The following is a 20,085-nucleotide window of genomic DNA, read 5'->3' as shown; positions in this document are numbered from 1 at the left end:
ATAATTCCATCCATCCATTTTCTATACACCGCTTAATCCTCATTAGGGTCGCGGGGGGGCTGGAGCCTATCCCAGCCGACTTAGGGCGAAGGCAGGGGACACCCTGGACAGGTAACCAGTCTATCACAGGGCTACACTTAGAGACAGACAACCAAGCACACTCACATTCACACCTACGGACAATTTACAATCGCCAATTAACCTCAACATGTTTTTGGACCTTGTGGGAGGAAGCCGGAGAACATGGAAACTCCATGCAGAAAGATTCCGGTCCCCACCGGGACGCGAACCGGCAACCTTCTTGCTGCGAGGCAACAGTGCTACCAACTGCGCCACCTTGCAGCCCAATAATAATAATAATATGCGACAGCTCAGTGTCTTTTTTGTGTGAGACTCTGGAGTTGATTCCTTCATGAGCGGAGTGAGACCTCGTGTCTACTGAGGATCTGTGCTTCCTCTTTCTCTTCTGCTGTTCGAGTCTTTCCGTCACTTTACTGTCAACATGTTGAAGCTCAGACCTGCTGCTCTGCTGCTCAGACCTGCTGCTGCTGCTGCTGCTGCTGCTGCTCAGGTGAGTTCACCTACAACAAACACACAGAACCAGATCAGAATAAGACCAGACCAGAAAGTAACCAGAAACAGACATGAAATACTTCAGAAACAAACCAGAAAGGGACCAGAAACTCTCGGAACCAGACTGTTTTGCAGTAAGTGTGCTGCAGTCTGGACTCCTGAACCTCCGGAATGAAGATGCTCTTCTGCTGTTTCTCAGTCTCAGTTTCCCTGCAGACTCTCAGAAACAGATCTGCAGTTTCTGCTGTGTGGAGTTCATCCCAGATGTTTGTCGGTTGCGGGCCGCTGATCTTTGGACTGATCTGAGCTCCAAGTCAGAACCAGCAGTTTAAAATTAACCAGCAGCTGAGGGGCCCCGTAGAGAAAACAGCTCACAGAGCAGCACAGTGACAGGTTGCACAGGGTCCGAGTGGAGTGTTTGATTTGTGCACCAGCAGGTTTCATATCAAACCATCTCAAACACACACACACACACACACACACACACACACACACACACACACACACACACACACACACACACAGGTACACTCTAACACTGGTTTATGGTTCACAGTCACGTAGCTCGGAGCTGCAGTATCTCATGGAGTCCAGCAGGTGGCAGCAGGAACCTGAGTCCACTTCAAATTGAAACGTTCCAGCATCAGCTGCTGTTCAGGACTGAAACTAACCATTTCCACTGTGCATTAATATGTGGACTCTTTTCTGGACAAATCGTTCAGCTGTTTGGTCTCTAATATGTCAGACAATTGCACAATGTGGATCAATGATTCCTTAAATGTCTTGTTTTGTCCAGAGACCATAGGAGCTTCAGTAGGAATCAACTGGACTTCTTTTGTAGGTTCTGGAGTTCAGTTCTCCAGTTCAGAACTGAAGGAGCCTCTTGGATGAGAGGTGAAACGTCTTCAAGAACCTACAAGAGAGTTGATTTCTACTGAAGCTCCTGTGATTACCATGATCTGGATGACTGAGAATCTACAGTCACTATTTCCAAAGATCTTCAGTTTACTGTCACAGAGGAGGAAAGAAACCAGAAACTATTCACATTTAAGAAGCTGACATCACTGAATTTAAACAGCTGTTGTTAAGAAGTCACTTAGACTGACTGATTAATTGATTATCAGAACGCTTGATGGTTAATTCAATAGTTGACAGTTCATTGATTAATCTTTGCAGCCTAACAGCAGTTCATCAACTCCCACAGCTGATCACATCAACACAGCAATTCAATTCAATTCAATTTTATTTTATTTATATAGCGCAGTTCACAACATATGTCGTCTCACAGTGTTTAACATAGCAAGGTGAAGACTTTAGGAATTTTAAACAGAGAACCCAACAATCCAAAGTTACCTTTAAGCAAGCGGTCGGCAACAGAGACTTTAAAGGAGGCTGATGAGAGTATCTGGACACAGACTGTTAAAAGCTCCAGCAGAAACAAAACACTCAAAGGATGTGGACAACATGTTGTCAAGTCAGTTATTGATAGAGGAACATTTAAAGCTGCAGCCAAAGGGTAGAGACAGAAGATTAATGCTACAAACTGACATGTCACATCTAAAGATGAACGTTCAGATCATACAGTTTTATTAATTATACAAGTGTCCAGCACCTGGTTCTGTTCTCCTGTCAGAGTGAGACCTCTGCTGTGTTTTGTCCTCTCTGCAGCCTCGTGCGCGCCTCTCTACCGGCCCCCAGCAGGAACACTCTACCTTCTATGAGTTCCGCACCTACTGCATCCGACCGGACCAGAACGCCGCCTTCCTCAAGCTGACCAATGAGAAGATCCACCTGCGCACCGCACACTCCGAGCTGATTGGCTACTGGAGCGTTGAGTATGGCGGCCTGAACAAGGTGTTCCATATATGGAAGTATGGTGAGAACCCTCCTCTTCTTCTGGGGCTGAATCATACGGTTCTTCTCTTCCTTGGTCTTTAAAGTGTAACTCTCCCCTTTAGACAGCTTCTCTCAGCGGGCAGGTGTTCGGGCGGCTCTGGCTCAGGACCCCTCCTGGATCTCCGAGTACATCTCCAAAGCCATACCGATGCTGACGTCTCAGGACAACGAGGTCACCTACCTGGTTCCTTGGAGCCGCCTGCAGAAGCCACCGCGTGATGGTGGTAAGCCCCGCCCTCTGCTGTGACACGTTTCAGTGACATCACCTGGCTGTAGCAGCAGGTGTTTGTGTTTCAGGTGTGTACGAGCTGGCGTCCTTCCAGATGCGTCCTGGTGGTCCAGCGGTTTGGGGCAACGCCTTCCAGGCCGCCATCACCGCCCATGATGCACCGGGGTACGGCAAGTTGATGGGAGCTTTCCACAGCGAGTTTGGACCGCTAAACAGAGGTAGGAAAGAACCAGCCCACTGTGTTGGGGTTAATGACATCACTGCACAGTTAATGATGTCACTGTGTTTGTCCCGGGCAGTTCACGCCCTCTGGTGGTTCGAGAGCGCTGACCAGCGGGCTGAAGTTCGACACAAAGCTCACACTGACGCCAGAGTGGTCGCTGCAGGTGAGACTTTGCCCCCACAAAGCTGCACATGGTGAAACTCTCTACAAACAGTTTCTGCTGGAACATGATTCTGTTCAGGGTGAAACGACAAGCATCTTTTACTGACAGAAACATGAATTCCTACAGTGTACAGCCGCAGGGAGTGCAGGCCTTATAGTCAAAACTAAACAAAAGTGCTCCAGCTGTGATCCCCAACTGGAAAACCTTTGATCACTGAAACTAAACCGAGTCCACCAGTGATTTCAAGTCAGCCTAACTGCATGAACATGGTTCTAAAACGAGCTGTGCAGGACACGTCAGAACATCAAGCACTATGGATGGAGGACAAGAAAAAGAAGTTCTCTTCAGAACAAAACTTCTAGATTAAAGTTGCTGAAGAACATGAACAGAAGCTTGATGAATGTTGGAGAACATTCTCTGGTCAGATGAAGATAAATGTGTTGGGCTCAGATGGAGTCCAGCATGTTTGGTGTGAACCTGACCAGGACGACCACAGTGGATGCATCGTCCTGACAGTGAAGCCTGGAGGTGGAAGTGTGATGATGTGAGGCTGCATGAGAGCAGAACGTGTTGAGGAAACAATATCTATAGATGCACCATGAATGTCTGTAGATAAACTAAAGTACTGGCTGACAGCATGACTCTTAGTCTGCAGAAGTTTGGTAGAAGAGGAATTATCCAGCATGAGAACCATCCAAAGAACCAAATCACATGAGCGCTTCTACACAAGAACAAAGTTAAAACTACGACCTGGACAGTGTGGGTCCTGACATGAATCCAACACAACACCTTTTGGATATTTTAAAGAGAAGCAAAGAGCAGCTGAAAGAATGACATCTGTTGAGAAGTTTGAGGACTCTGGTATCCTCCAAGCTGAGGAGGATTGGATCTGTCAGCAGAAATAAAGGTGGACATACGAATTATTGAAAAAAACAAAAGTTAAATGGAATTTTGTTGCACTGAGTTCCTACTGTGGGGTCTGAATGTTTAACAAAGTAAATCTAAACTGGCGGTTTTTAATTTGACATTGGTGCAAATGCTCTATTGTTTGAGTTAGAATTAATCTGATTACTGTGATGTGATGCAGATTAGAGTCATATGATATTTCAGTGTCTGATACTGTAGAACCACTGAATGTAACAGGACAAACATTATTCTAGAAATAACGTCATGCACGGAGACCTGCATGAACTCAAACTCTAACAGATGTGTGTTTGTGTCTCTCAGTCAGAAACAGTGTCGTCCATCTCGACTCTCAGAGGAATCAGCTCATGTTTCCGTGTCCTTTCTCGCCCATGAAGTAACCTCCGGTCCTGTGTTTCCATGGCAGCAACGGAAGGTTCAGCTGATGTTAAACTTGACCCTTGTGAGCTTCTGCAGTTCTGTATTTACAGTCACATGACATTCTGTGAGGATGCTGAGGAGCCATTGCTAACTGAAGTCAACTCTTAACACCGTAAAGTGTTTAAGTGACAGTGGCGGCATCCAATCCTGAGGTGTGCATGCTGGGTTGAGCGGGGCATAAAGTCGAGCTCTGCTGATAGAAAACTGATTTGTTCCTTCTGCTAAAACTGTCTAAATAATAAACTGAGACGGTGCACTCATGTTTGGGAGGAAATATTCCTTCTCTGTTTCTCTTCTGTTTTAATTTCAGTGTTTAGATCTCAACTTTATTAACTAGGAAACGCCATGAAATGACTTGAAAATGTAATTTTATATCATGATTTGGGTCTGTGGGTTGGTGTATTTCTATTGGCTCTGTAGGTGCCTCCTTAGGGTGACCAGGAACACCTGGTTTAAGAAATAAAACATTTCCTAGCTGACAACTCTTGGTTTTACCAGAGCCATGTCATAAATTCAATTCAATTTTATTTGTAAAGCACAGTTTACAACATATGTCATCTCACAGTGCTTAACATAGTAATGTGAAGACCTTGGGGGTGGGGTAGGGGACAGCAGATGGAGAGCAGCTATAGGCCAGCAATAGAGGCAGCTGGCTGCATGTTTTTGGACTGTGGGAGGAACCTGGAGAGAACCCACGCTGCACTGGGAGAACATGGAGACTCCACGCAGAAAGATCCCGGGTGTCCTCACTGGGGATCTTCTGGCTGCGAGGCGACAATGCTAACCAATTGCGAGTATTTACTTAGATTTTTCCTATTTTATCTGGTGCGTCTCCCTTTTGTTGTGGCCACCTGAGCCATGTCATAACCAATGGGGGCCTGTCCGGGATGGTCACATGCATTTCAATCCTGTTGGTGGGTTTTTGTTTCAAAGCATTAAATTCAGTTCTGAAACTGTAGTGACAATAATCCTAAATCAATAAAAACAATCTATTTCATATTTAATGCTTCCTTGCAGTTACTGAGAGTGAATTGATGTTTGACAATTTTATGAAATGAAAAGTTAATTCTCAAGCAACTGTATGTAAAGACAGATTTAATCAGCAACCTGCAGACTGAATGTTTAATTAAAGAACCAACAGAAGCAGGTTTCTGTTGGACAACAGACGATCCGACTTACTGAAGAAACTGACGGAGAACATTTAGAGCTTGAGATTCCTACAACTGCACTTTTTTCTCCACCAAACATTGATGAAGGAGGCCCAGGCCGACCGACAGTTTGAATGAAAGAGGCGGGAGAAGCTGGAGATTTGTTTCATTTTAATTCTGGTAGTTCGGGGTCGTAACAGTTCGTCTTCCATCAGCTGCACAATCAATGAACATGATCAGAAGAAGGCAGGTTTGATTTCAGTGCAAAGACAAACGGATGTTTTGAACACTTAAAGTGCTGCAGTCTGATCAGCTGCTGTCACACAAGGGCGATCACCGATCAATCCCTGATCAATCAATACTGTAGTGTGCTTTCAGGAGCTGATGAGGTATTTCACTGTTTCACACCCAAACTAACAAATCTGCTCTTTCATCATCTTTTCTTAAAAAACTAGAAAATCAATCAACTCTTCCTGTGTCAAACGCTCTGATTGGCTGTTAAAACAACAAATTTCTGTTTCAACTACACATATAAATAAAAGTCTGACAATAAAAATGGAATCAAATGTTTTTAAAAGTGTGATTTTGCAGTCGAGCCCTTGGCCGTTTGAAATGATTCAGATTCTTCATCGTAGCTTCAGCAGATGCTCAAGTCCTTCAGCTTCAATCAGGAAGTGAAGGAAGGCGTCGCAGCTGCAGGAGGTCTGAAGGCACTCATTCAAGTTTTTACTTAGTGTGGTCAGCGAGCCACTCGCCGACACACAAAATCATTTGCATTGACTGGCATAAGGCAGCAGGTGACTCCGCCCACCGCCGTGTTCAGATCGGTATGGCATTACAACAGGTGAGGAGGACCATCCTGCCCCGGGTGAGTCCAGGCCGAAGCTGCAGCCTCCAAATGTTGCAAGACATCATGTGCGTGGTCACATGACACTCTCCCTCAACCCACCTCCCGCTGTGGCGGCTCCGCAGGTGGAGCTCAGTGACGGAACCTCGATGGCGACGTCTTTCCGCCTCACAGAGTTGTCTTTGGAGTGATAGTCGTCACTCTGGTCCTTCGCAAAGTTCACAAACACCTGAAACCACAAGCAGCCTCAGTCATCTGTGGACCACATTTCCAATCAGCCCTGTCAGGTGTAGCAGCTTATTTATGTCCCTTAAATGATTTATTAGTTGATCCAACTGCTCTATGTGGTTTAAATTGCCCCCAGGGGACAAATAAAGTTTTCTAAATTTAATTGAATTGAACTTGTGTGTTCAGAGTGTGTGTATCAGGTGTGTGTTTACCTGGTCCAGTGTGGTCTGGGTGACGGAGTAGTCCTCGATGTGGAGCGTGTCTTTGTTCTGGGCGAGGATGGAGAAGATGTGAGCGAGGGAGGTGAGCGATGAGGGCAGCTGGTACTGCAGCATGTTGCGGTGCTTCTCCTTTAGCGTGCTGCCGCTCAGCTCACTCTCGATGAACTTCATGACGGGCAGCAGGTCGGGGTCGAGCCCTGCCACCCGCAGAATGATGGTGTAACCGTCGCCAAACCTGACGCACAAAACCAGCATGTTATCTCAAAAAAAATTTAAACAGGAAGATCACGACATTTTTATCTTTCCAACAATCCTTAAACTAATCATGTGTGTAGTTCAGTCAGAAACCGTAACTAAATCCACATTTCTTTGAAATCTCTCTATTCTTCATGTCTCGTTAAAAATATCCTCCAGAAATAAATCGTTTGCGAAAACCAGATTCTGTAAAAGCCACAAACATCTTCAACTCTCAGCACAACTGAATCTCTACGACTGACTCAGATGAACTGCAGGCAGTGTTTCCACAGAGCAGAGAGGTGCAGGACTTTACACTGCAGTGAGAATGAGCCCACAGTGAGGGAAAATAAGACAGGAGTCTTAAAGATGGTCCCGCTGTCCGAGCAGTCGAATCACAACATTGGTACTGTGTGGAAAAGGTCTTCAATGAGCAGCTGATTCATTTAAACACAACTAATTAAACAAATCCATCTGTTTGTGCTGCATATTTTTGTGTTGAAGTCAAAAACAAAGAACAGTTTGAATATTTCTCTGGTTCATCACAGACTGGATATAAAGGCGGACACAGCTGACGTGACATCATTCGTTGGTTTTCGTACAGCTGGTCTGAAACCTCGAGTTTGGAATTCTGTTGCCTTCTCCGACAACTGCCCTAAAGCGTCCTCTGCTTTATGGTCTGTTATCCTCTAAACAGCACCATCATTTACTCAGGGAACAACATGCTGTGTTGGAGGAGACTTGAAACCAGCAACGGAGACCATAAACTCAGACAGAACGCAGCTTTAACGCATCACTTTCAGAAGTATGTCTTCTATAATTCGTCTGTGTCACAGAGACACTGCATTACCTGTTCTTCAGATGTTGGACGCTGCCGAGACATCTGAACCTGCCGTTCACCATGATGGCCATTCTGGTGCACAGAGCCTCACACTCCTCCATACTGCAACACACAAACGCAGACGGTCAGACACACAGCAGGAGACACAAGTGCTGTCAGGAAGAACAACGGATTAATGAGAAAACAAAGTGAAAGACACAAACCAATGCAAAAAACTTAGTTTGACACAATGTGAGGAGACAAACTAAGGACAAGACAGACTGAGGACATTTAAAGCACACTCGGTTAGGACATCAAATCTTGGCTTTGTTCGCTGCCATGAACAGAAGACAAACTTACAGAAGGATGGGAATTAGGGACACAACACTGAGGACAATCACACTGAAGAAGGACATTCAGTGAAGAGACAAACAAAGGAGACAAATAAAGACATTTACTGAGCACATGGGTTTTAAAACAGGATCCCTGAGGACAGACGTCAACCTCAAAGTCCATCGTCCTGTCTTCAGGTGCGTCACTGGCTCCCTCAGTAGACATGTCCGTCCTACCTGAGGGGAGGAGGCCGCCGGTCTTACCTGTGCGAGGTGAGGACGACGGAGCGTCCCTCCTTGATGACGCTGTGGATGCAGTTCCAGAGGGCTCGGCGGGCCTTGGGGTCCATGCCCGTCGTGGGCTCGTCCTGTAACGAGGAGGACAGCCAGGTTGAGGTTGGCCCACAGGTTTAGCAGGAAGCACAGGGTGAAGGTGAGGAGGAGGGGGAGGAGCGGCATCCTACCGATGCCTCATCCACCTGTGAACCACCTGCTCTTCTTCTGCTGTTCAAACCTGCACGTCTCTCTTCTTCTGCCCTCAGTAACACAGCTCCTTTTAATCCTCACCGTTACACAACAACCCCCCTCCCTCCAAATCCTGCTGTTAAACTGCTCAGCTGCTCTCTGATTGGTTGTCAGCTCTGCTCTCTGATTGGCTGTCAGTGGTCTGGTGCTGTTCTGTAACAAACGGCTTCACTGTCAAAAACTTTTGCACAAAATTCAACGTGCTGTTTCCAGAGCGTTTAGGTCACAGCTTTGTGACGGAGCTGTGACTGTGAACTTGTAGTCGATGGCAGCAGTGAGTGCAGCCCGGAGTAATATCAGTTAAAATACCAAGTGATTATAAACTGTGTTAGCTCTTAAACAACGGCATAATATCCACAGTATTTCCTCTGATGAATCATCAGAAACAAATCCTTATCAATGAAAACCAGAGTTAGTGTGAAGCTCAGACAGTGTGAAGGACACTTCAGAACATCAACCTCTAAAGATGGAGGACAAGAAAAATCCCTTGTTGTTGTTTAGAACTACAAGATGAAAGTTTGCTAAAGAACATGAACAGAAGCCTGATGAATGTTGGAGAACATTCTCTGGTCAGATGAAGATCAATGTGTTGGGCTCAGACGGAGTCCAGCATGTTTGGTGTGAACCTGACCAGGACCACCACAGTGGATGCATGGTCCTGACAGTGAAGCCTGGAGGTGGAAGTGTGATGATATGAGGCTGCATGAGAGCAGAAGGTGTTGAGGACCTGATATTTATAGATGCACCATGAATGTCTGTAGATAAACCAGAAATACTGGCTGACAAGATGACTCCCATTATCCAGCATGAGAACCCTCCAAGGAACCAAATCACTGTGAAAACTACAACCTGGACAAATATGTGTCCTGACATGAATCTAATAGAACACCTTTGGGGTATTTTAAAGAGAAAGGAAGCGCAACACAACCCCTCCAGCAAACAACAGCTGAAAACAATAATCTGTGAAGAATATAAAAGCATCAGTGCAGAAATATGTGGACTTCATGCTTCATACTGAGGACTGAGTCTGTCATTAAATTGAAGGTGGACGTACAAAATACAGACAAAATCAAAGATTAGAATCGTAGTAATGAAAGGTGGACTGACTTTTGCTGCATTGAGTTCCTACTGAATCTGAATCTTTAATAAAGTAAATCTAAACTGGTAGCTTTTAATGTGACATTGAGGCAAATATTCTACAGTTCAGCATCCACATCGCAGCCCAGGAAGACCACCAGAAGTGGCTGAAAGCTGCTCTACACAGTAACCAGGTGAAGAAGAGTGATTAGTTACCAGAAACACCACAGGGGGCGCTCCGATCAGAGCCATGGCCGTGGACAGCTTCCTCATGTTGCCGCCGCTGTAGCTTCCCGCTGCTTTATCTGCGTACTTCAGCAGACTCAGTTTCCTGATGCCCCACTCCGCCACCTGTCAATCAAACACCACCAACATCATCAGCGTCACCATGGCGACCACCACCACCACCATGCAGCGTACAGTGTGGGTGCGTTTCCTCACGTCGCAGACTTCTTTCTCGGGGACGCCTCTGAGGACAGCGTACAGCTCCAGGTGTTCTCTGCCGGTCAGCAGCTCGTTGATGGCGTCAAACTGAGGACAGTAACCCATTTTCTGATGGACCTCATCGATCTCCCTCAGGATGCTGCAGACACACGCATACACGTCTCAACAGGTGCCACAAAACCACTTTAACTGAGCTTCATCAGCTTGACGCCACACCACATCCCAGCCACAGCAACATGAAGCCAAAGGGCCAGCAGATGAATGGGAGGACTCTGTTCTACGTGTCTGATCAGTGTCACTCATTTGGAGTTTGAAGCCATCTCTAAACAGAGACGGGGGTCTCCGTCATCACTTACCAGGTACTTATAACGCAGTCCTGACATCTCTGCTCAAAAAGTTTTAAAAAAACAAACAACCAAAGTCACTCCTCATTAAACAGTTCAACCACCATCCACACCTGTTAACGCCTTGAGGTGTGAACGGTTGTGAAACTGCCTGGTGAGGAATGACTCAAGGTCTTAATGGAAGTGAAGCATCTCAAGGATCAGGGACACTTCTATGAGGACAGTAATGTCTACATTCTGGACAGAGAAGACAGATGGTTCAAGAGAGTGAAGGAGGACATGTGTGTGAAGGATGGGAGCTACAACCCACTAATCAGACGCAAAAGACATAAACAGATGGATGTCTGGATCGTCTGAGTGTGTGAAGGCCCTGCAGGGTCCACTGACCGTAGGTTAAGAACTTCTGCAGCTCTGAACTTTAATTCCTGAAGATTAAGAGATGGAGCAACACCCTCATGTGTTTTTACTGTGTTCAGCTGCTAAATGAAGATCTCAGCAACAAGTAAGAAGCTTAATGAGGAACAAGTGAACTTATGGACCTGAGTGTGTGTGTGTGTGTGTGTGTGTGTGTGTGTGTGCGCAGAGTTTCAGGCATTTACATCTTGAGCTGTGAATTGTAGTATAACTGTCAGTGGAGGGATTTCAGGACTGCATTGTAAGTACCTGATAAGTGGTGTTGTAGACTCCTCCTCTGTTCAGTGATGGGTGTTCAATGCTAAACTGCGTGCTCAGTGCTTTGTGTGACATGAAAACCATCTTCCCTAAGTCACTTCACACAACTCAAAGTACAGCTGCTTGTTGATCCGTTAATGTGACGGTGCTGTTGTTGAACGTGATGGAGAAATCTTGCTCAAACCAAGGTCAGCATTCAAACATGAAGCCGGCATGTTGAGTTAGACATGGTGCATGTCTAAAAGCTCAAGTTAAACTGGAACAGCCGTCTCTAGACAGCGGAGGAGTTTGCGATATCACTTATCAGGTACTTATAATGCAGTCTTGAGATTTTTCCCCAGAAAGTTTCAAACCGTCTTGAGTCAGCCCTCATCAGGCTTCACAGCCATTTACACTTTGAGAAATGTGCGTCTTGATTTGTTAATGGACCACAACTGATGTGATTTGGGGGTGAGAGTAGATTCCTAAAACTCCAAACCATTCCGTTTGAACCGAAGAAACCTCTTGGATGAAGGTAAAACTTCTTTAGGCAGCAGAAAGAGAAGCACAGGTGCTTCTACTGAGGTTCTGAGGAGTGACATGACCTGACGACAGGGTCATGTGACATTCAGAGTCAGAGGACATAAAATGGTTCCAAATTAAAAGACAGCAGAGCTGCAGAGTCTCAGTAACACTGAACGAAATGTTTTCAGAGGTTTTCACTTCTAAACTTGGCATTAATCCTCAGAATAAATCTGCAGGATCCAGGTCAATCCCCGAGTCCACCACAACAATAGCTCTTGGACTCAGCAGCTCTGGGTAGCCTGAACCTGATCTCAGGTCAGGAGCTTTGACCTCACCTCTTCCCGGCCAGGAAGGCCTCTCCACTGGTCACCAACGTGTCCCCCGTCAGCATCTTAAAGGTCGTCGTCTTACCGGCTCCGTTCACACCGAGGAGGCCGAAACACTGGTGACACACGAGGCAGATTCAGAGGTTTATTTTCTCCACAGTGAGCTTGTTTCACAGAAATACCTTCAGTACATCAGCGGATCAGCCTCACCTCTCCGGGAGGAATGCCGACACACAGTCGATCCACCGCCGGCTTCTGCTTCCTCTTAAACACCTGCAGGACACAGTTCACTGAGTCACATTCTGAAACTATGCTTCACATGCTGCTGCTCCACCTGCTGCACCGACAGATGCTCTTATGTTCGGTCACCTTGGTGAGCTGCCGGAGCTCCAGGATGTCTCCGTGTCCGAGGCCGTGGACGATCCGCTGCCTTTCTCTGGCCACGTCCTCGTCCTCTTCCCCCAGAGGTCCCAGTTTGGTGAGTTTGCTGACAGACCTGCAGACACACAGAGCATGACCTCACAGTGTCTTCAAACAGCTTCATCTACAGCCGTATAAAAAATAGTCGAGGCTGTAAGAATAGAAATAGTTAAATATCGACAGTATGTGGATTTTCCAGTGCTGAGAAAACCTCTGGACACTTGAAACATGTAAACCATGTTGATTCCAGCTTAGATTTCTATAAAATAAATAATCAAAGCTATATTTATTTTTCTCATTTCTGACATTCTGTGAGGTGCAGAACTTTATTTTGTAGGGAAAAATGAGAAAGAAACTGCTTAATATGCTGTCCAGGTTCTGCGCTGCTTAAGTCGGGACTCACCTGGGTTTGATGCAGAACCGGTACTGGATGAGGACGGTGATGAGGAAGAAGACCACTCCCTCCACAGCCATGGCGAACAGGTTCTTTCCCACCATGTCCCACTCCAGAGGAGAGCGGAACCTGTTCTCACCTGCAACACAGCATTCAGACGCTGTTAACCTACGTGTCCTACATCCTGCTAGACTTCATGATCAGCAGTGCTGTGGCTCAGATGAACCAGTCACGCTGCAGCCATAAACAGTCGCTCCATGCGTCGGTTTGTTACCGAATCTCTCGAGGGCGTCGGCCATCGCCTGGTTCTTCACCATGTCGATGAGTCCCCGACCGAGACAGAAGTGAGGGAAGATGAGGAGGACGTTCTTCAGGATGTCGTTTATTCCTCCGATTTCCTGAGGAGAGAAACAAGTTAAACCACCAATAACGGCTGTATTTACTTCTGCAATTTCGTTTATCCTGAATTATTTTAAGCTTCAGGGTCATTCCATATAAAATCAATCAATTTCTGAGGATTTTCCCAGGTCACCCTCTCAGATTCCTCTATAAAAAAAAAAAAAAAAAAAAAGTACAAGTGCTCCGATACCAAACTTATAAAGAAATCCCAAATATTAGGTCAGCATCTGTAATAGTGTTGAAATTACAGCCCTTTGAAATTGTTAATTAATCTTGTGCGTTTTGTCAAACCAGTCTTTCAGACGATCTTCCGAATAACTCATACAGTATGGCACACGGAGCTTTAAAGCTGTTTATTTTGGGCCAAAAGTGTAATCAGATCTGGTGTATTGTCTTCATTTTGCACTTGGAATCGTTTCCCAATCATTTATGAGGCAATAGACCATGTCTATGCAGTAACCATGAGTAACCACGATTCCTGATTTGACCATGTTCACCATCATTTCCCTATTTTTTACCACATGTTCTTAAAGATCTGAAGATGAGCTGATCTAAATATGGTTTTGCTGCTGAGCCTATTGTATGATACACAGTTCCAAACAACAAATTCTTCATGTTTAAGTCAGGATTATTTTAAAACTGTAATTTAAATCAGGATTATTTCAAAGCTGCAGTTTGGTTTAGTCTGTGGATTCCTTCCTGGTGTTGACTCACGTTGTTTCCAAAGAGCTCCATGACGAAGGTGGAGATGCTGCCGTTAATGCCGATGAGGATGTTGACACTGGTGAGGACGACGTACGCTGTGCTGGGGATCTTAAAGAAGAAGGAAGCCGGATACATGAGGGGAGTGATGGACCAGCTGGGAACGAAACGGAACAACGGAATCTGTCAGAACGCAGGTAGTACACTGCAGTATACTGCAGTACAGTGTAGTAGATTACAGTATACAGCAGTACAGTGTAACACACTATAGTCCAGTGCAAAATACTGTAGTAAAGTGCAATATATCATAGTACAGTGCAGTACCATGCAATATACTGTAGTACAGTGTAGTAGATTACGGTATACTGTAGTGCACTGCAGTGTAGCAGTAGTAATAGTAGTTGTATCTGATCCATAGAGAAGCAACAGTAAGACAGTGTATTATTGTTATTATTATTATTATTATAGTAGTAGTAGTAGTAACAGCAGTATCCGTCCCATAGAGCAGCAGCAGTAGTAGTAGTAGTAGTAGTAGTAGTAGTAGTAGTAGTAGTATTAGTAGTATCTGATCCATAGAGTAGTATCAGTAACATAGTGTAATATTACGATTATTAGTAGTAGCAGTACAAGTAGTACTAGCAGCAGTAGTAGCAGTACTAGTACTAGTAGTAGTATTAGTAGTATCTGATCCATAGAGTAGTATCAGTAACATAGTGTAATATTACTATGATTAGTAGTAGCAGTACGAGTAGTACTAGCAGCAGTACTAGTACTAGTAGTACTATTAGTAGTATCTGACCCGTAGAGCAGCAGCAGCAGGGCGAGCACCGGCAGGTTGGTCGATGACACGTAGGCTTTTTGTTGGAAACAGACGAAGATGAGGATAACCAGCGTTGCCGGGACGATGTAGTTGCACTGTGGAGACACACAAACATCAGTGACAATCGCACAATCTGACACACACTCAGCACACTCCGTGTGAAGCGCAGCCTCACCATGTCCCAGATGAAGTTGGCCACCCAGTACAGCAACGGCTGCACGCCGCTGATGAACTGCATGTGTTTGGCTTTACTGACTCGCTCCTGGATGAGGAAGACCACGAAGCTCGCCGGGACAAAGGACATGGCGAAGATGACGCAGATGGACACCAGGACGTCCACGGAGGTCGTCACCCTGGAGAAGGAGATTGAGAAGAGGAGGAGGGTGTGGTGAGAGGCCTGATGTTAATAATACAATTTTATATATTGTTCAGGTGTGTTGCTCAGATGTTCTGTTCAGGTGTGTTGCGTTGCTCAGGTGTTCTGTTCAGGCATTCTGTTCAGGTGTGTTCCTCAGGTGTTCTGTTCAGATGTGTTGCTCAGGTGTACTCACAGGGCGACCTGGGACAGCTGCTCCTTGGTCAGGTTCAGCGGGTGGTTAAAGGCGCTGATGCCGTACTTGCTGGGGTCTGCGCCTGCAGGCAGGTGGGCCCTCAGGATGCCGTTGTTCATGACGTTGATGAAGGCTCCGATGCTGTGCCAGCCTTTGTTGTTGAACCAGACCTGCGGAAATGACACCAAAGCTTGTTTGACAGTGTGTTCGAACCTGTCGAGCTCATTTTAACCACAGAATCCACAGCAAGCTGCCTGTCTGCGCTACTACCTAACCGTCCGAACCCAAAACTCGGCAACCGGTTTTGAAGGGATCTCATCTTAAAAAACAAATCACCAAAATGGCGACATTTATAAACCTGAAACTGTAAAAACGGAAAGAAATGTTAGATTTTCAGCTGACAGTCCTTCAATGCATCATGTGTGACTTTTTTTAGAACTGAAGCTTATGATCCTGATATTTACTCAAAATTCTTTTTTTTTTTTTTAAATTAGCCCAAAATAAATAATTTGCAGTGACTAGATTCTGTAAAAAAAAAAAAAACTAAAATCTGTTACTGCACACTCAACTGTAGAGTCATAACCGACTCCGCTGTAACCAGATGTCAGGTGGCGATTGTTTCCACGGAGCAGAGAGGAGACGAGGATGGAAACGTCTCTCTGAGGTAGTTTTTGCACATGAGTGTTTTCACTTTTTATCTGTTTTGTGTTGGTTTGAGTCTCTGTTTTTTCTGCACCTCTTTACCATTTTTCTGCATCTTGTAGCTGATATTTTGTGTCTTTGAGGCCATTTTGTGGGTTTATTTGTTCATTTTGTCGGTTTTCTCTGTTTTCTGTTAACTGAGAGTGTTTGTGTTGCTTTTTCATCTCTTTCAGGCCATTTTGTGTCTCTTCGCAGTTTGTTCTTTTGAGCTCTGCATGTGTATTTTTGTTTATTTGTTTCCATCTGTTTTTATGTTTATATTGCAGAAACACTGACAAAAAAAATGTTCTTGTGCTTCAGGGTGTGAGAAGAGGCGTTTACTGCCGTGTTTCCTCACCTTGACGTTGTTCTTGGTGTCGAGGCCGTTGATGAAACCGGACAGACTGTCGAGGAACCGATCTGCTGCAGCTCCCTGCAGAAACAGTTCACACAAGTTTGCCTTTAGAGTTTCTATCATGGACATCAAACTCAGCTCAACACTCGATCTGCTTCTTTACTTTCCTCTTTCCTTCGTGTGACTCAGACTTGAAGGTGATATGATGTTTTGAACTAAAACGCTGTATTTTAATGTCTCTCTAACTAACCTTCTGTAACTCAAAGATCTTTCGAACTCTCTCGATGGCGTCGTCGATCTCATTGGCCGGTGGCAGGACCTGAGTGCTCCTGGCGCCCAATGAAAAGCCTCCATACCTGCAGGGAGATGCAAACTGAGCGATGGAGCGTCTGGAAACAACAACCAGCTGCCAGAAAGAAATAGTCACTCACCTGAACTCGTTGACCCACACTTTGTTCTTCAAGCTGTGGAAACAGACAAACTGTCAGCTCAGGTGTGTGCAGGTGTGTCTGACAGGTGAGTCGGACTGTGTCTCACCTCTTGCCGATGATCTGAGCGTAAGTCTTCACCAGGTAGTCGGAGATGTTTCTTCCTGTCAGGTTCTGCAGAGTGTCGGTGGCGCTCAGCATCATCTGTCAGGACATTTAAACACGCTGATCTTTACAAAGCACTAGTTCCAGAGATCACATCTGTCTTCACTGTGTCTCATTTTTCACTTCAACATAAAGTCCTGCAGCTCTATGGAAACAGAACCATGAAGATGGAGGGAGAACTCAGGAATGTCTGCTGTGTAATATGACACAGTTACAATGAGGGGAAGAAAAGTGTAGCTAAAATTGAAAGGACCTAAATGAGACAAAACTGTCCAAAGAACAACACAAAACCAATAAAAACAAGACAAAAACTAAAGAAAATGACCACGAAGACAAAAAAGTGCATGTTGACCCTATTTTTTTTTTATTTTTACATGGTTGTAAAAAAAAAGTAATATATAAAGTGTTTCTGTCTTCTGATTTCTGTCATTCTAACTGTATAGTAAATATTCCTGAGTTCTGTCTCCTCCTTCATGGTTGTTCAGTTTCCACAGAGGTGCAGGACTTTATATTGCAGTGAAAAACAAGCCCATGGTGAGAAAAAATTAACTCACAGGGAGGAAAAACGAGTGCATGAAAAGAAAAATTAACCCACAATGAGAAAACACAAGGAAAGTGACAAAAAACACAACAAAAATGAACCCACAGTTTAAAAAAATGGGTGCACAGTGAGGAAACGGTGAGGAAAAACAAGCTTCCTTTAGTGAAAAATGAGCCCACAGTGAGGAAAAATTAGTTCACAATCAGAAAGGACATATCAGTTGATTGCATGGTGTTGCTCCAATGCACTGACCTCTGGGGGGGGCAGACCTCCGGCTCCTGGAGGGCAGTCCGGCAGCATCTTCTTGCGGCCATCGCAGCTGCAGAAACAGGCCGGAGACGGATCCTCCATGGTCCAGTTCCCAGAGCTGAACAGCTGCTGGACGCTGTCGGGGACGTCGGGGGTGTGCCAGTCCTCGTCACCCATCGTACAGGGAGCCTCTCTGAGGGTAGGACGGAGGGACCAGAATCAGACAACAAGAAACTCAGAGCCACATTGGAAAAAATAAACACTTTTAACTGTTGCTTTTTGAAGATTTGACCAGATTTTCCCCGTTTTGTTAATTAACAGACGATAAAAACACAGAAATAAAGTATTAAATCAAACAAAAAACAAGCTGAAACTGTAAATAATGTCCACATCAATGACTGTAAAATCAGATATTTTTTTTCTGCATTTAAATAAGCAACAAATATAATTATTTTCCAGATATTTGCCGCTATTTGAAAGATTATTTTGTATGTTAAGGACGAGAAGATTCTAAATATTTTTTTCCTATTATTTAAGACTTTTTCTTGTTTTGTTAAATTACAGATGATGCATAGCAAGATCACAGAAATAAAGAATTAATTCACACATTGACTGACATGAACATACTAATTAGTTGTTTAACTGTGAATTTTTGCACTCTTTAACTGTATGTCACTCTGTTAAAACTATTATTATTTTACAGCCGTTTGTCGTCATTTTCACAGTTTTCACAGTGTCTGGATGTTGCAGTAGTTCACTGTTTAATGTATTTTTTCCGGCTCCCTTACTTTTTTGCGGATCTGGAGAGGTTTTCTGTGATCTGTGATTACTAGCTGGTGTTAAAGAAGTGTCAGAGCAAATCGATAATGTCACACAAACAAAAACAGGACGACGTTTAGAGGACAGAGTGGTTGTGTCTTACGGGATGGGATGTCCGTCCATGCAGCGAGTCCCGAAGCCCGGAGCGTCCAGCAGAGAGTTCAGCAGCTTCTGCATGTTGGGGTCTCCGGGAGCGTCGTCGCTGTCAGAAGAGAGAGGAAGTAAAACCACCTGGAAGCTCAGAGGCCAACATTTATGATATGTTAAGTCACCGTTTACAGGATTTCCACAGTCACAATTACACTGCAAGATAAGATAAGATAAGATAGACTGTTTCCCAGTGGAAATTCTTGTGCCAGATGCTGCTCAGAAAAAAAAGATCTGAACAAGAAGAAATGATATAAAAAAAAAAACTATTAAGTATAAGTATACACTGATACATTAATAAAAATAAAAATAAGTAGCTAAAATGAGACCAGAATAAAAGGCTAAGAAGTCACAGTGGCACATGTGGCACTGAAGGAGCGATCTGTACCTGATGAAGGTCACCTGGTCCTCGTACATCCATGGCTGCAGCTCCACACTGGGATATTTTCCAAACGGCGGCACAATGAGGCTGAAGACCAGAGCGATGCAGACGAACACGGCGGGAAGAACGATCTGAAAGACAAACGGGTCACTTCCCAGAAGAAACCTCGGAGCAAAGCTCTGATGGGAAATGTGTTTGACAGACGGCGGCGTACCTGAGCGAAGAAGCCCTTCCTGGAGCGGCGAGCGTACAGGAAGCGTTTCCACATCAGAGCCACGAACTGCTGCCTCTTCAGACTCCAGCCTGTGACCTGATACGAGCCTTTACCGTCAGTGCAGTTCAGCCAGTCCGTCTCTCGGCATTCTGACAAGAGTCAAACACAAGACGCACCAATCAGACAAACCTGAGGGTCACGTCTTCAGAGTCAAACAGACGCGCTGACAGTTTGGACACACGCATGAAGATAGAGGAAAACACTACAAGCAGACATGAAACCTGTTAGAAGAGAGCTGGAAACACCTGAAGGACCTCTGCTGTAAGAACTACAGAGGTCCTGTGTAAATCTGGAAAGATATAAAACAACCTAAATCAGACAAAAACCAACTACATAAAGATATAACGATCACAAAAACATGCAGAGCAAACTTAACTAGACACAAAACAACCAAAGTGTTTTACAAAGAAACTATGAATAAAAATCCTTTCATTCATAACCAGGAAAAGAGAAATAGCAAGGAGCTGATCTCCAGGGAGAGACTAATGAGTCTGAAAGTCTGCTGGGTTTTCATGTGGAAGCTCTGTTTTAACCCGCTACATCACCATGGTAACTGATGCTGCACAGCTACATCACCGTGGTAACTGATGCTGCACAGCTACATCACC

General features: G+C 44.9%; 2 protein-coding genes across 2 annotated transcripts in view; one reads left to right on the top strand and one right to left on the bottom strand.

Moving 5' to 3' along the window:
• The first annotated feature begins 485 nt into the window (after positions 1 to 485).
• On the top strand, positions 486 to 5,427 carry nipsnap3a (nipsnap homolog 3A (C. elegans)). Its single transcript, XM_008301446.1, has 6 exons — positions 486 to 571; positions 2,242 to 2,449; positions 2,532 to 2,693; positions 2,767 to 2,916; positions 2,998 to 3,084; positions 4,312 to 5,427. Exons 1-6 carry the CDS (start codon positions 503 to 505, stop codon positions 4,386 to 4,388), a joined length of 753 nt encoding a protein of 250 aa, XP_008299668.1. The 5' UTR covers positions 486 to 502; the 3' UTR covers positions 4,389 to 5,427.
• Positions 5,428 to 5,726: 299 nt separating this feature from the next.
• The window catches only part of LOC103371954 (ATP-binding cassette sub-family A member 1-like), a 50,253-nt gene continuing 35,894 nt past the window's right edge, over positions 5,727 to 20,085 (bottom strand). The window contains exons 27-49 of the mRNA XM_008301452.1: positions 19,418 to 19,566; positions 19,210 to 19,334; positions 18,778 to 18,876; positions 17,859 to 18,048; positions 17,010 to 17,104; positions 16,904 to 16,936; positions 16,723 to 16,828; positions 16,476 to 16,550; positions 15,437 to 15,606; positions 15,061 to 15,238; positions 14,865 to 14,980; positions 14,078 to 14,222; positions 13,239 to 13,362; positions 12,974 to 13,103; positions 12,520 to 12,646; positions 12,361 to 12,423; positions 12,160 to 12,266; positions 10,302 to 10,443; positions 10,077 to 10,211; positions 8,523 to 8,626; positions 7,957 to 8,049; positions 6,864 to 7,107; positions 5,727 to 6,652 (exon numbers count right to left, since the gene is read on the bottom strand). Coding sequence (XP_008299674.1) covers positions 6,500 to 6,652; positions 6,864 to 7,107; positions 7,957 to 8,049; positions 8,523 to 8,626; positions 10,077 to 10,211; positions 10,302 to 10,443; positions 12,160 to 12,266; positions 12,361 to 12,423; positions 12,520 to 12,646; positions 12,974 to 13,103; positions 13,239 to 13,362; positions 14,078 to 14,222; positions 14,865 to 14,980; positions 15,061 to 15,238; positions 15,437 to 15,606; positions 16,476 to 16,550; positions 16,723 to 16,828; positions 16,904 to 16,936; positions 17,010 to 17,104; positions 17,859 to 18,048; positions 18,778 to 18,876; positions 19,210 to 19,334; positions 19,418 to 19,566 — 2,903 coding nt within the window. The 3' untranslated portion in view covers positions 5,727 to 6,499. The remainder of the gene's footprint in view (positions 6,653 to 6,863; positions 7,108 to 7,956; positions 8,050 to 8,522; positions 8,627 to 10,076; positions 10,212 to 10,301; positions 10,444 to 12,159; positions 12,267 to 12,360; positions 12,424 to 12,519; positions 12,647 to 12,973; positions 13,104 to 13,238; positions 13,363 to 14,077; positions 14,223 to 14,864; positions 14,981 to 15,060; positions 15,239 to 15,436; positions 15,607 to 16,475; positions 16,551 to 16,722; positions 16,829 to 16,903; positions 16,937 to 17,009; positions 17,105 to 17,858; positions 18,049 to 18,777; positions 18,877 to 19,209; positions 19,335 to 19,417; positions 19,567 to 20,085) is intronic.

This window comes from Stegastes partitus, unplaced genomic scaffold, assembly GCF_000690725.1.
Source record: "Stegastes partitus isolate 25-593 unplaced genomic scaffold, Stegastes_partitus-1.0.2 Scaffold1673, whole genome shotgun sequence".
NCBI lineage: Eukaryota > Metazoa > Chordata > Actinopteri > Pomacentridae > Stegastes > Stegastes partitus.
Note: the sequence above shows the minus strand (reverse complement) of the source record. Positions and strands in the feature narration are given on the sequence as shown.